The sequence below is a fragment of the Priapulus caudatus genome, unplaced genomic scaffold (genome assembly GCF_000485595.1).
Source record: "Priapulus caudatus unplaced genomic scaffold, Priapulus_caudatus-5.0.1 Scaffold1440, whole genome shotgun sequence".
NCBI lineage: Eukaryota > Metazoa > Priapulida > Priapulimorpha > Priapulimorphida > Priapulidae > Priapulus > Priapulus caudatus.
The window spans coordinates 90,067-106,581 of NW_014578501.1; the positions used below are offsets into that span (position 1 = coordinate 90,067).

A 16,515-nucleotide genomic window follows, 5' to 3' on the forward strand; every position below is an offset into this window, starting at 1 on the left:
TTATTACAACGACATATAGTTTCAGTTATATATGGATAAATTTGCCCTAAAATGATATCGTTTCGGTTAAATAGCTTGAAAAAGGTATAAATTAAATTGCACTTTTGTGATTTAGCCCTCGGTCATCTACCTGCAAAATAAAAATGCAAATACGCAACTTTTTCAGGTGGACCAGCACGGTCGCGGGGTCATGGCGCCGTTTCAACATTTCGTAGCGCTTGACTGTTTGTAAATAATAATTTAGTATCTGGTGACACAAATAACATGTGGGTAATAGACGATTTGTTATTACCAGTAAGTACGTTGTATGCAGTTAAATCTAGGAGGCTACTGTCCCTTTAATTAATTACGGCATTCTCTTCAAACCTTTTTAGTTGTTCAAGTTTCCAGCATTATATATTATTAGTCTAAAAAGTATACATTAAATTGGAATAATTTGAAGGGGAATATTGGGGGGAAAACGTTTTCCACTCGTATTTAATGTATTCAATGTATACGCGACCAGCGAACAGTAAACGTCTTACAATCATTAGTCCGGTCACAAATGATTGAGAAAGTGTTTCGTGGTTAAACCGGAAAAACACGTACCCGAGCTAATACTCAAATTACGATATTTCGGTATTTGAAATAACCGCAAAATATTCCTGCCGTAACCGTATAGGTGAACCTATAACTAAAATAACATTCACTTTCAATTCAAAGCCTGTAAAACACCGTAGAGTGGTGTATGCTTAAGACTCAGTAGACTGCTGACCACGAGATGTTAATCCATTTTCTATCAAATAATGCTGGCCTATTACTGTTGGCCCGAGTTCGAGCGTGAAATAACAATGCCAAAATGTAACAAGAAGTGTCCGTCTGTCTCGGCTTGCGCCAGATTTGTATTACGAGTCTACCGCTGCTGCGCAGCCTGGCTGCGTAGTTGTTTCTGGTGTACGTTCCTGGCTGCAGCCGATTTGATTGATGTATAAGGGAGATGAGGTGCACATTGTTTATGCGCAGTGCAATGGGGGGGGGGGCATGTTCTATGAATATGTAGGATGTGGGCCACGCTGGATGAGAGCGCGCAACAAATTCGGTGAAAGGTAAAAAGTAAAAATTGTTTCTTGTTGCGGTTGGTGGAGGCGAAATTTCTGAACTTGCGAAATATCTAGATAGACCCCGCCCCCCGCCGGCCTGATGGCGCCACGCCACGTCTTTGTTGTTGCGAATTTTTCTGACCTGCGAAATATATGATAATATGATTATACGCGACCTGCCGAATATATATGATATAGGATGCGTATGCGCATGCGCACTTCGCATATATGCCTCAAATATGGCGATATCCACTTCAGCTTAAGACACCAGCTGGGGCGAAAGAATGGAGGAGGGGGAGAAGCTGGTGGAGGAAGGAGGAAGGCGTGAGAAGGAGGAGGGGGAGAAGCTGGTGGAGAGGAGGAAGGGGAGAAGGGAGAAGCTTGGTGGAGGAGGAGGGGGTAAGCTGGATGGAGAAGGAGGAGGGGAGAAGGGAAGAAGCTGGTGAGAGAACGAGAGGAGAGGGAGAAGCTGGTGGAGAAGAGGAGGAGAGGGAGAAGCTGGTGAGAAGGAGGAGGGGAGAAGCTGCGGTGGGAAAAGGAGGAAGGTGGGAGAAGGGAGAAGCTGGTGGAGGAGGAGGAGCGGGAGGAAGCTGGTGGAGAAGGAGGAGCGGGAGAAGCTGGTGCGAGAAGGAGGGGGGAGAGCTGCGTGAAGAGGGGATAAGCCACCTTTCTCCTCTCTCCTTCTCACCAGCTTTTCCCCTCCCCTCGCACCAGCTTTCTCCCTTACTCCCCTCCTTCTGCTCCACAGCTTCTCCCCTTTCTCCTTCTCCACCGGCTTCCTTCCCCATTCCTCCTTCTCCACCAGCTTCTCCCTCCTCCTCCACCAGCTTCTCCCTTCTCCCCCATCCTCCTTCTCCACCAACGCTTCTCCACCTTCATCGTTTCCTCGTATACACCCGCAATCCGGAGATACAGACTAAAACGTACGACACGATTATCCATTCTTTGGCCATCAATCCAAATCCATTGCCCGCCTCTATTCAAACAAAAGGCAGCTACTAACGCGCTATTGCTAACTCGGCGAAGCATCTGGCTCGCTGGGAGATTAGGCATCAACACTCGGCGAGATAACCTTTGACCCGGTCGGTACACAGCTACATACGGCGTACAGCAGCCCCCACTGCACATACCTGGCATGCCCCCACGCACGCATGCCAACCGCAATCAGCAGCAGCTGATCAGGCTCAAATCTCCCAGCGAGCCACATTGCCCGCCACATTCCTCAAGTTGGATGAGTTACGCGTAGTAAATCGTAGGTATTATAAGGCTAGTAAATGATGAATTTCCCTTGTTTATTGATGTCACACTCCTTCCCTATTATTTACTCCGGATATATATGTATATTTTGGTCGTGTGTGCCAAATTTCATGGCAATCGGGTAAAAACTGCAGAAGTTACAGGTTCTAGAATATTTCGACAAAAAATGTTGTTACCATGACAACGATGACTCCGCCCACACCAAAAACGATTGGCGTCTTCGCTTTACGATAACGCACCTTCATGCGAAATTTGAAGATGATCCAAGAAGAACTGCAGCCGGTAGAGCGCTCACAAGAAAAATCTCTGCGGCAGCGGCGGCGCGACGAGGCCAAATCCATAGTATCCCCCCAAACGAGTTCGGGGGATACAATTAATGTTACATTCATTATAAACATTTTTCAAAAGGAAATTAGTCATAATCAAGGCTTCCATCTAATGAGAAGTAGAGAATTTGGAATAATCTCGAGGATTGATATGTTTTGGCTTTTTTTTTAGAATTTTAGAAAAAACTGAAAATATATATGTATGAGGAACTTTAAGGCCATGTAAAGCCTGCAAAATGTGTTAGTGTCCAAAATATCAGTACACTGCAAGCAACATGAAGGCTAAAAGTAACATTACATGACTTTATAATCGTAAGATATAGAGATACAAAGTTATTTGGGAGGAGCAAGTTTCACCCACCTCAGCAAATCAAAGTCCTTGTAGCCACCTTTCCTAGCATAGTCACCAATGCTTCTAGTGATTTCCTGGTTTCCTAATCGGCGGCATTGGCGAATTGTTCGGATGTGTAGTCCAAGTTGTTGTAATCGTAGCAACTCATCCTCGTTCTTAATGTCGTGGTCAACGCTCAGCTGAACAACGCGCAGGACTCCCTCAGAGTCCAACTTGCACAACAGTGCTCGGCTGTCACCTAATTCAATTACACAAAACAAACATGACACTGTTGATGTGTTTGAAATACTGTAGCTTATGATATATATAATGTAGTATAGTACCATAGTAGTTGCTATAGAACTACCTTAATTATATTATATATTCAATCTGGTGTAACAACCCAATCACATTACATTACAACAAATTTCATTTGTTCTCTACAGCGAGACAAAAAATGGCACTAGAATTACTCAAAAGAGAGGTTCATTGGACTGCACAACTTGTGGATGGCAACAATAGGGATTTAAACTAACGAGCCTCATGGCTTACAACAATTACTAGCGAATATAGAAATTGTGCTGTAAAATGGGGAGCTCTGTTTTAAATGTGGTACCTGTACAACTGGTCCATCAAATGATCACACAGACAAATCACGTGTTAATTAAAGTGCGAGAACTCCCAGTCTGTGTGTGCGTCATGCAAAAAGCCGCTTAGCTTATAACCCGAATTTCATGCTATAACAAAACCAAATTGTGAAGAAGCTTGCCACGAGTAGTACTCTTAGGAGCGAAGCTACATACCCACGTTCGCTACATAGAGCTTGTTGCTGCGAATCAGTGACATGCACGCAGTAGTTCCACCGCAGATTTCCGTGTTCAGCTTCTCTAATGTCTCCATAACGTCCGGGAACTGTCTACATGCGTCATAGTAGCTCATTCCCTGCAATTCCACACTATTCGACAGTCCTAGTTATGCTCTCTGAGCCTATAGTAGTTACCAATGAACATTTCAAAGCTCACCGAAAATGCACAAGAAATAGTCGCACATGCAATCTTTTCAAGCATCATTAAACTAATTGTATACTGTTCAGATGAAACTAACCTCAGGTATTTCCATCTTGAGTCTGGCACGCTCTGCCAAGGCATCATCAATAGTTTCAAAGAATCCCTTTTCTACGCCAATGAAGGCCTGTTGAAAATGTGAGAAGTAAAAATAACAAAAACACTAAACAATTACAGCAGGCAGTTCACCCACAGATAGATAACTAGCATGTTAAATGTAACTGCGACATCCAAATGTGATTGCGGTAACTCAATTAAATATGCATTCAAAATAATAATAATACATAAATATACTAATAATTCCACTTCTAGTTGCTGAAAATGTAATCAAATGGAAACTGAATAAATGACAGACCTGGTGTAAAACTTCCTTAACATCTACATCTGACTTATGGCCCTGGAGTTGGCCTAGGATCAGCTCTGCTGGCAAGCGCTGAGCAGCAAAGTTAGAAGCTCGGCTACCATCATGGCCATCAAACACGCCGTACAGGTACATTTCGCTATCCAGTTCCACTCTGGAAATTGGTGCCAACATACATAGATTAATCAGGAGGCATAGTTTACTTTCGATTTCAACATTAGCAACATTGATATCATGGTCACAGCATTATGCGAAAAACAAATGCAATACACAACTGTGCCCATTGGGAAAATTTGCATTAAAAGGTATAGGAGTTCATTTTCAGCCATTGTAAAAGATTGTAATGTTAACCTAGTAATCAAAAATAGTCCTTATTTAAAGAATCTAAAAGTTTTTCACTTAACACTAAATAATTTCTCTGGTCTAAGTTTCCCTTTTTCATTTACCAAGCAACCCGTGAACTCAAATACAATACAATTAGTAATAAACACGAGGTAAACAAAACTCGTATAAATAAAGAAACTCTTCTACTGTCCATATTCCTGTAAATGTTTCCTGTAATATAGTATAATACTACTGTGGATTACTTAAAGTGAAAGCTTCGGTCTTCAAATTCATGCTCTTCTGCCCGCACTCCATCCTTTCTGTATATCTGATTCGTGGAAAATCCTACGCCTGACAATTCACACACCGGGAGGTCATCTGTCCAGCTTAAGCTCTGACCCTGAATGTAAAATGTGCAACCCAATAAAAATAGAAATTGTCTGTGGCGAATGGATATGTAATGACTAATGGAATAGTAACGACTTAAATACCATTCACTTCTTGAACTATCTTGAAATCATGCTAAACTACACTATATACCCACATAGAGCTGCCTCAGCAGTATGCTGGCATTGGGCAATACTGATGTCGACTTACATGGAATGACTCGAGTCATTCGCCAAGCATACACGAGTGTGATGCTTCACATGCATAACCTGGCCCATGAGAATAAACAAGAGCCACAGAGTGTCTGGGCTCATCTGAGGTCTGTTGCTACGGTTATAAACGTAACATTTAAGTCGTACGTAGTGACACCTTTGTTAGGTGCAGGTATGCAGATACGCAGTTGCGTACACATCATATCAGCAACCTTCTGCATTCTGCATACCTCCCAAATCCCATTGGTTGATACAAATCGCGTGACTGAAACTCCTGTTTTATGGTGCACTAGCTGCGGGTACCCGCTGCGCTGGGTAAAATCGTTCTACTAATTCATACTACTAATAATTGGACACAATAGGAACATTGGGTAAAAATCGACAATATAACATTGCACAGCAATTATCAATATTTAGAAATCAGTGTAATAAGATAATTAAGCATGGGGAAAAACCTGTTACGTATGACATTTATATGACAGCAAACCCAACTTAGAACCCCTGGAACATAATAGTAGGCCTAATATGGTGCAAATGAGAAAAAGTTATATAACAGCATGTACGAATGGGTTGCAGTTTTCATTTGAAAACCTCTTTGAACAATGGTTTGCGTGTTATTGTGTGGTGGAAATATGTAGAGATTGCTGGCGTCTCGAACTGTTGAGCTCACCACGTACAGCTATCCATTGTCAGTTCGTAGGATGAATAAACGAAATTGGGTACATAGTATAGATAGAGACAGGCCAGCGAGTGGGGTCTGTGTCCATTGGATATTGTGTAGTGAATGCTTGGCGCGCAACCATGCACATTGAAATGAAGGAATTTTTCTACTGAATCAGAAAAGGCATAGCTTTCGAATGGTACAATGGATTGTGAAATCGTAGCATGAATAAAAAAAGTCGATATATATAGTATACAGACAGGCCAGCGAGTGGGGAAATTTGTAATTACAAAAGAATGTTTACTCACTTGGTACGCGTCTTTATGCGTTGATGTTTTGAGCAATCGTAACCTCTCAAACTATATAATACTCATACTAAACTATAGTGAATCTCTATAAATATTTACAAATCAGTGTAATCATATAATAAGCATGGTAAAAAACGGTTACGTATGACATTTATATGACAGCACAACCCAACGTAGAACCCCTGGAACATAATAGTAGTAATATGGTGTAAATAAGAAAAAGTTATTGTAACAGCATGTACGAATGGGTTGCACTTCTCATTTCAAAGCCTCTTGATAAAACAATGCAGTCGTAACCACAGGCACTTGAAGCGTTTCAACTGTAAACACGTACATGCCACCGCCATTGCGCGCACACTGACACATAAATATATCCTGGTTGTGCTCTGTTTTAGTACCGGTTTCGGTTTCACAATATACCAGCAGCCGGATGAGATGAGGGAATCGATTTTTCTCTCTGTGGCAGCACTGTACAGTCAGTGCTGACTATGTGTGAAGATTGACGAATTGAGGGGTTTTTCACGGATTTTTCGGTGAGTTTGACGGTTTGGCAGGTTTTTTCAGCTACGAACACTCCCCGGGTATAAGAGATGGCCCTGTGAAAATTGCAATCCAGATCGCTTTGGGCGGTTTGGCCGCCTATAGGGAAGATACATAGATAGATAGATACATACATACGAACTCAAATATATATTAGATTGTGACCCTAACCCTAACCCTATTAAAAATAAAAATAAAATTAATTGTTCTAACAATTATTTGTTGTTATTAAATTGTTGTCAATAAATCATGTAAATATTTGCGTTAATTGGGAAAAAATAGTTAAATGGATAAAGATAGAAAAATACAGAAAACAGGTAAATAATAAAAAATCAGATGGGATTCGATCCAACGACCTTTCAGCCGTGACGCCTGTGCTCTACGCGTTCGGCTATCCAGGCTTATTGAGTTTCTAGATTATGGATGTGCCATAAATATGACAACACTGTGACGTCATTTAGGCAGTTCAGGAATCCATGTTTAACCCTTCTCTTGAGGGTCAAAAGGTTATCAGACACTTACTCTTTGCACAACAGTGGAAAACACATTTCATTGTCCTTTCAATAAAGTGATAAAAATGGTAGGTCAGCGCTGAAACAAAAAAGTTTTTCACTCTGTCCATTAGGCCATGTCCTCAGAAAATGTCCGATAATCTGCCTTTCCCCCACTGCCCTTTGACCTCCAATTTCGCACTGGTGATGGGTTTCCTGCCCATCACACTATACACCCGAATATTAACAGCATAGGCTGAGCCATTCAGATTTGTGCCGCAATTCCGTATTTCCTGCTATACCTTAAGTTAAGGGGGAAATATTCCTCCTCCGTTTACACTCTCACACTTGACCTTTGACCATTGACCCCCAAATTTGTCATCCTGAGTCCTTTTCACGATCCCCCCCCCCCCCGACGTCCCGAAGATCGTGACCGTACTAGTACAGCAGATATGTGATATAATTTCGACAGAATTGGTGGGTTTGATGATAAAAGCATGGCAATTTGGCACACAGTTAGGACATACCCTTAGGAATATTTTTGGATATAGGGACATCGCATATTTGTCCCATGGAAGCTTTGGCGGCCATTTTACAAATGGCGGCCTCAATTTACCATTTTCCGCCCATAAGTTGAACTATATCAAGTATGGTTGGTGCAAAACACATTCTAGTGGATATATGTAATGCTTGTTATTGACATGTTAAGCATTAGCCTCACGTGGACTTGAACACAATTATGTATGGTGGCCTAACAGGGACGCAAATGAGGTTTTTCTCCTTGCATGCTTATCATATCTGACAGATCTTCTTGCTACATATGTACTGAGAGCTCAGACATTGTGCATATCGTAAGCCTAGTATACACACATATATACACACTATAGACACACTTAGCGATTCTGTACGCTGCCCGGCAGCGTATGTTTTCGCTCGACGATTTGGAACGCCGTACGAGTTGCGCGTGCAGCTGTACACATGATTGGCTGCTACCATTCGCGTTCGAACGCGATTGGTTCATTGTTGGGCGCGCTGGTGCTAGACTGGTACTCGCCCCACCCTCGTTTACTCGATCCCATCGAGTAACTAAAGCCGAGAGGTGTGAGCGGGTACCAGTCTACGCTAGTGCAAGCACATGCGCTGTATTGCAAGCGATTAAAAACCGGGCAGAAATATTCAACTGCTGAATGCGAGCGAATGCGCGGGCGTATGGGATTGCGAGCGATTTCTGCTAATTCTTCTTTCAGGTCACGGGTGGTGGTTTGCATCTGGTGGCTGTACACTAAAGGTATTTTAACTGATGACAATGGCCAAACGTTTTATGGTATTGGACCCCCAACAGCCAGGCTCATCTGGTACACATCTTCCATAATCTACACATTGGGACAAGTGTGTGTTATGTCAGAAAGACACGCTCTGAGAAGCTATGCTGTCCACCTGAATCAAAGCGTAGCACTGGTGGTTCTGGTACCAGACTCTTGCAGACAATCTTCGCCTTCAGCAAGATCGGATGTCTGCCAAAGACTATAGATATCTCCAAACTGGATGATGTGAGGGCATTCAAAGCAACATTCGAGCACCACAGAGCCAGGTGGCATGATTCGTGTAGACTCGAATACAACAAAACCCAACTGTTTCGAGCCGAGAAGAGAAAAACCTCCTGTTAGCACAGTGCAGATGTCCCAAGAAAGTACATACGTCAGAGTAGAGAGACCAACACAACCTTCAGTTTACAAGTGTTTTCTTTTGTGACGGACAGGCGGGTAAGGGAGACTCTGCACGAGGCTTCACCTTGAGCTTGATGCACGTGTCAGGAAATGTGCCCTGAAACTAGAGGACAAACCACTGTTGGCTAAACTAAGTGGAGGAGACCTTATAGCACAAAGAGCCAAGTACCATGTGAAGTGTCTAGCCTCCCTGTACAACAAAGCCAGAGGCACGAAGATGAATGAGGATCCAAACCAAGACGTCGTAAAATCACGGCATAGCCCGTGCTGAACTGGTGTCCTACATTGAGGAAGCCCGTATGGATCCTACTTGGCACCAGTGTCAAGCTGATAGACATCGCAACCCTGTACAACACCAGGCGCTGAGCAGCTTTGGAACAGTCCTGTTTGCCGGGATTCCACATCGAAAAGGGCATCATTCAACACTCTGGGCGACTTCTTGATTGCAGTGATGGACAGAAGCCCTGGTTCAGGCAGGAGTTACACCACCCGGAACAGCCAACTCCTTCATCAAAGCCGCCCATGTGACGCGCAGCTCGATGGCTCACCAGGTCACAGCTAGTGTTCTGTATCTCTCGACAGGAGGGTTACACCCAATACTGTGACGGGTTGGGTGAGGGACAGGTTCCAATGTCAGTAGAAGTCTGGTGTGCTAGCCGAGCTGATACAAGTCCCCAGTTCAAGTTCTGGTCGATTATGCTGCAGCTGAAACTGGAAATCATGATCTACGTGAGATCGCTACGCGAGGGCGACTTCATGCTCTACATCGATGCTTGACCAAGCTTTGTACCCTGGTTCTTTGCCCTGGGGCACACAAATTACGCAAGGTGGATTCCAGTTCACTTGCGTGACATGGTGGCACTGGAAGACAAGCATCCAGATGTGTTCGCAGAGTTCATGGCTGGGAACTTCACAGTGAAGAAGACAAACACGCATTCTCTGCTTTGGCCATCGACCAGGCACATGAGCAGAATAACGCATCAGTGAAAGGCAATGGCGGAGGCAGTCGCCTGACTAAGAATCCTGCAGCATTGCAGCGCTGGATGGTGTCCGGTCCTGAGATGGCAATAATGATTGCAGAGTTCCGCGCCATCACAGCAAGACGAGAACAAAGAAGCCTGATTCCAAGGCACCATGAGCAGACAAAGCAACTACAGCTGGCGTTATTGCTCGAGATGTTTAAGTCACTCTCCGGTGTCATGAGAGAAATGGGGAACCGTTCTGTGATGACAGCAATGATCTCCTGTAACTAGACAGCAGGAACCTGGCAGACCCAGCAGTCATCGACACTGTGCACCATATCGAGAAGCTGGGGCAGGAGCAGTACCACACGTATGTCAATGAGCGGCTTGTGAACGAGACGAAGCCTCATCACCGACCCAATCAGGAGAAACAACTTCCTCTCTTCAGCCGACCTCCAGTCAGAGAGAAAATCAAAGAACCCAGCTTCAGCTGGCGTTGCTCAAGAATGACTGCTCTATTCTCCCGGTTGTTCATTTTCAGGCCCAAGATGCGTGATTGGAGATCTCGACGACTTCTTTGCTCATGCGAGAACCAGGCCTGTCCCCCTGCCCTGTCACAGATGGGCAATAATGAGACTGGCGAAAAAGTCTGACCTCGTGGTATGCTTAGAAGATATGATCCCTCCACAAGAGAATGTAGCCAGTCCTCACGTTGAAGTCATCATCCTTGATGGAGCAGCTATCACCACAGCTGGCACCTGTGGTGCGAAGACGTTCTGTGACTATGCAACACAGGTTTTCTTGCCGTAACATCACATCTCAGCTACAGCATGCAATCAGAGTGGATGTCGTCTGGGATGAATACCTGCCAGACAGTTTGAAGGCCGACCTCGAACAAAGAAAGGTAGAGGGATCCGGAGACGAGTCGACCATCTAGTTCCATACCAGGAAAACTGGCAGGCCTTCCTACGGATCGACGAGAACAAGGTGGAGCTGTTCTCCTTCCTAGCGACGAGACTAGCTGCTCAAGAGACAGAGAAATAAGTCATCAGCACTCTCCACAAAGATCGAAAACTCGAGAAGCCCTCAGACAGCACATCAGGAGAACTGCCTACCAAGCTGGCTATTGTTGGGGCCAGATGATGGTTCCTGCAGCAGAAATCCCATCCCCTAGCGAATGGGGGTGGGTGAAGAGTGATACTGGCTGGAACGTCTGCTGGACAACCCTCCCGGAGGCAACGCAAGTATGCCGGCAACTTCTCAGATGCGGCCTGCAAGAAGGGATGCAGAGGACAATGCAAGTGTTTGAAGGCTGTACTCGTCGCAGTGCAACGGCAACTATGCCACTGCGCGGCGGACAGTGTGCGCGTGGAGTAGATCTTGCAGTATCATGGATGGCTTTGTCCCATGGCGGATTGTTATATATCATATGATGTAGACATGTAACCCACTGACAATGTAAGGGAAAATATAAATGTATGATATATATAAGGGTAAACGGCACTTCCACAGTGGCAGTGCAGTTTAATGTTATAAACTGATCATTTTCAGATTGCAAAATACAGACAAAACTCATAAAAAAAAATGTTGCGTAATTGTTGCCCTGATAGGCCAAATGAATCGGTTATGTAAGGTGTATGTACCTGAATGTGGCAATCCAGATTATATTTTAAGCTGATATTGCATCACTATCATGCCATATCTCCAGGTTCAAAAAGTTGCCACAACTTTCTAACAGATTACATGTAGTTATGTTAATACCGATCAACGGCCATTTTGTAAAATGGCCGCCATTTTGGCCCGAGGAGGAATATGCAATGTCCCTATATCCAAAAATATTCCTAGTGATATGTAATAAATGTGAGCCAAATTATATGCTTTTATCATCAAACCCACAATTTTTTCACATATCTGCTGCACTAACGTCGAGCGGTTAAGATTTGTGCCCAACTGTTGACGCACGAACGCACTCACGGATGCACGGACGCACGGACCTTCATGCGATTCTACAAGCTGCATCTGACTTCGTCAGATGAGCTACATATAGGACAAAATGTATGCGAGTCACATGGTACTTGCAGCGAAATATTCAGCACTGCATTTATTTTGTGTAGTATATTAGTATGAATGTAAATTTTTGTGTAAACTCTAATCAGCTACTCGGTGACAGGATATGCAAAACAATAAGACTCCTGGCATGTGTTTAGACGCGGTTTGCTTTCTATCATTTAAAGCCATAATTTCGAGAATTATCTAGTATTTTCCCCACTTTTATGATACCTACTGTTATTGCTTGAGTAACAGCAACTGTCTCGAGTAACGATAAAATGTATTAGAACCATTGTATTCACCAAAAAAGTGCAAGCTTCAAACTCGTTTGATTACCACCACCGTTTCTTGTAATCTTGGACCAGTTAGTAGCACCAGCTATCGTCCATAGACTTACAGTTACACAGCTCTTGCACACTCTTGTATGGACCGACAAATTACAAGTTGACACATTTAGCAAATCTCGCGACTCGATGTTATTTTCGGTGTGTTACGATGTGTTCATATCCAATATTCTATGCCACAATTACATAAAACCTTAGTGTTTTTTCTAAGTTAGTGTAATCAGTGATATATCTGCTGTGACTGTGAGGTGAGACTATATTTTGATATATTTTATTCGGATTGAGCATTTCTGAGCAAGAATCTTGCAAATATAGCTCTAAACAAAACAGGCTGTACAGGATTGGAATTTACTGTTCAGAACTACACTACCGTCTGCAACACCCGGAACCCCATTAGCCCGCAACCCGTCTCACTACTGAGTCTGTGTACCTCCCCAGCGTTTGTTCCAAACTCTGGTGCAGGGACAGCTAGGGAATATACAACGCCCAACAGTAGACAACAGACAAACCACACAACGCAAGGATATTGTTGACATGGCCCGCTTCATGGGCAGGGGCGTAGCCAGGATTTTCAAAGTTGTAGGCACGACTATCTGAGCGGAGTGCCAATATCGGTTGGCGCGGAGCGTACAAGAAAATTTTTGGTTTTACAAACCCCCCAGATGGCCGGAAACGGCCCTTCCCGAGTGTTCAAAACTTTCATATTTCACCAATACTAGCACTATTATTAAAACACATTTAAACGTCACCAATAGGCAATACAATAATGTTCTGTAACTTAGTATTTGAATCAAAGAGGTAAGATCAATTTGAATCGGAGTTTTCTGTCACACTATGTTCGGACCCTCAGATTCTGACGATTCATTGTCTCCTCATCATGAGAATCGTTCTCATCGTCTTCGCTGTCTTCAGCTTGTCCTGGTGCAGGTAAGTTCACTGGGAGAGCAGGTCGTGTGAGACGAACAGGGCGACAGCGACCACACACCAACTCCCAGCCATGACCGAGTGGAGAAGGGTGGTTCTTCAGGGAATAGTGGCGCACTAAGTACGCCAGGTAGTTGGCGCGGAGACAGTGTTGTCGGAGACTATCCTCATCTGGAGGAAGACGTATAAAGATTTCTTCTTCATACTCTTCCACTTCACAAGCGCGAGCCTCAGCCATGGAAGTACTCTCTTGTCGCCATAGACGACATCGGCGTGTGAAGTGGAAGGTTCTTCTATCACGTCCTCCTCCATGGCAAGATCATCTCGCACGCGTGAGAGCTGCCATGCGCGCCACAGGGCTCTTCGCCACCTTGGCATTACAGGGACATCTTACCCTTGCCGTAGAAGCCTGAGTTTGCATCACAACCTGTCATGCAGTGCAGCTGCACAATACAATCTGCCATCTCGTTGGACGACTCGTGCAGGACCTAGTTGCGTGCATACAAGAGTTTGACTCCTTCCCGTTTGACCCATCATCACCCATCCTCCGCACATTACAGTCAGCCATGCCTGCAACCGATGACCTCGTTGCAGACTTCAACTCAGCCCTTGCTACAGGAGAGGATAAATTAACCCGCTTCTTGCGAGAGCGGGTCTTCAGTAAGAATACCTCCATCTATGCCTCAGTCCCTCTGAGCAAACGCTTGACGTTTGCCAAAGGGACAGACACGACCAAGCCCAGGGAGGACCTCAAGGCAACAGCCATGGAGATGGAGCGGGACGCATTCAAGGCAGTGATCAACCTGGTTGAAGTCAGCAAATTAGTGGACCTCACTGAGTTGCTAAAACATCGTGTTGTCGAAGAATGTGTGGCATTATTTAACTGCAATGGCACATACCGGAAGACCCAGAAGAGTAAGCTCATCCAGAAATTCTCTCTGCAATATGTCGATCTACAAGAACCCTACATCGCTATCGTCGACATTGGAATGATCTGGAGAATGGCGACTCCATCAGCAGAAGACCGACAAACCCACGATGGTACAACATACAAGTGGTCGGACTATGTCCACAAGCTGGCATCCATTATCCTTTCCCGACATGGAGAGGCTAAACGTATCATCTGTGTGAACGACCCGTATGACACAGCATACTCAACTAAAGATGACGAGCGAGACCTGAGGGTGCAGGGTAAGGCACATGTCCCCAACACTTACATGAAATTGGGCGATCCTTTCCCCTCTGCTGGAGCATTCAAGACGCTGCTTTGTAGCAGTAGCAACAAGAGGCGGCTACAAGCAATGATATGCAGCTACCTGACCGACTTTGCACAGACTGTTGAACCAGAGATTGTCTACTCTGTTGGCTCCCACTGCACTAACTTGTCAACCCAACAACCAATGCAGAACTACAGCTTTGATCAGTCTGAGGCTGACACTATACTATTCTCCACTTACGCACTTCTGCGCGAGTCAGGTTGCAATGACCCTGTTGTTATTGATGCAGCTGATACCGATGCCTATGTCTCAGCAGCAGTAATCTCGCAGCAGCTGCCCGGTATCCTTTGTATCAAGAGAAAGGAGGGTATGGTCTCCTGTCATGGCCTGGTGACTGACGAGATGGCAGATTGTATTGTGCAGCTGCACTGCATGACAGGTTGTGATGCAAACTCAGGCTTCTACGGCAAGGGTAAGATGTCCCTGTATGCCAAGGTGGCGAAGAGCCCTGTGGCGCGATGGCAGCTCTCACGGTGCGGAGATGATCTTGCCATGGAGGAGGACGTGATAGAAGAACTCTTCCACTTCACACGCGATGTCGTCTATGGCGACAAGAAGAGTACTTCCATGGCTGAGGCTCGCGCTGTGAAGTGGAAGAGTATGAAGAAGAAATCCTTTATACGTCTTCCTCCAGATGAGGATAGTCTCCGACAACACTGTCTCCGCGCCAACTACCTGGCGTACTTAGTGCGCCACTATTCCCTGAAGAACCACCCTTCTCCACTCGGTCATGGCTGGGAGTTGGTGTTGTCGCTGTCGCCCTGTTCGTCACACACGACCTGCTCTCCCAGTGAACTTACCTGCACCAGGACAAGCTAAGACAGCGAAGACGATGAGAACGATTCTCATGATGAGGGAGACAATGAATCGTCAGAATCTGAGGCTTCCGAACATAGTGTGGCAGAAAACTCCGATTCAAATTGATCTTACCTCTTTGATTCAAATACTAAGTTACAAAACTTATTGTATTGCCTATTGGTGACGTTTACATGTGTTTTAATAATAGTGCTAGTATGGGAAATATGAAAGTTTTATGTTCAGTATTGTTTATACAGTTTATACATAACTTCATTGATAAACGTTACAACTATTAAAAATAGATTAGTTATATGTAATTAGTTTGTTGTTACGTTACACTCCAGCGTATGGTAGCCATCTTGGATATCTTGGTCAAAATGATATTAAAACGTAAAAGTGATGTCAGATTCGGATTCCTCATGGTTGATTTAGTGGAGAAAAGTGTATTTATAGCTGAATCTAGGTGCCCTGGTTCAAAAGTTAATTTTTCAAGATGGTGCTGGGGGTCGTCTTGGATAGTTTGGTCAAAATGATGTTTTAGCATCAAATTGATGTCAGAATCGGAATCCTCGTGGTTGATTTAGTTAAAAAAGTGTATTTATACTTGATTCTAGCTGCTCTGGTTCAAAAGTTGATTTTTAAAAATGGCGTCGGGCAATTTTGGATTTGGCCCCTAGCAAAAAATGCCAGCATTTTTTGGAGGGGCCGTTTCTAAATTTTTTATAAAACGTCCATAGAAGTCAAATCAATCGTCAAAACATGTTAGCCAGAGAATGGTCACGGATTGAGGTTCTGGACCCAACTATATGCATGTATTATGTGCATGCTGAAGCCATAATTAGCCTGTGCATATGATATTTGTATATACATTTACAGGGCCCTAGCTAGGATTTTTTTCCCTGTAGCCAAACAATTAGCCAGAATCAATTTTCATTAGCCAATTTGGATTCCTGTTAGCCAATCTGTAGCCTAACATTTTCTGAACACAAAAAGACGATAAAATATTTTTCTTTTCTTTATTTTTTCACAAACTTTTATATGCATGAAGTACAAAACTACACTTATTTAATGCAAACAAACTATTATTCAGCCA

General features: G+C 44.1%; 1 protein-coding gene across 1 annotated transcript in view; it reads right to left on the bottom strand.

Annotated features, from left to right (window-relative positions):
- Nucleotides 1-16,515, bottom strand: part of LOC106816640 (TGF-beta-activated kinase 1 and MAP3K7-binding protein 1-like) — a 74,214-nt gene that overhangs the window by 51,089 nt on the left and 6,610 nt on the right. Inside the window, exons 2-6 of the mRNA XM_014821265.1 lie at nucleotides 5,006-5,142; nucleotides 4,413-4,572; nucleotides 4,098-4,184; nucleotides 3,797-3,935; nucleotides 3,024-3,252 (exon numbers count right to left, since the gene is read on the bottom strand). Of these exons, the coding sequence (XP_014676751.1) occupies nucleotides 3,024-3,252; nucleotides 3,797-3,935; nucleotides 4,098-4,184; nucleotides 4,413-4,553 (596 nt within the window). The 5' untranslated portion in view covers nucleotides 4,554-4,572; nucleotides 5,006-5,142. The remainder of the gene's footprint in view (nucleotides 1-3,023; nucleotides 3,253-3,796; nucleotides 3,936-4,097; nucleotides 4,185-4,412; nucleotides 4,573-5,005; nucleotides 5,143-16,515) is intronic.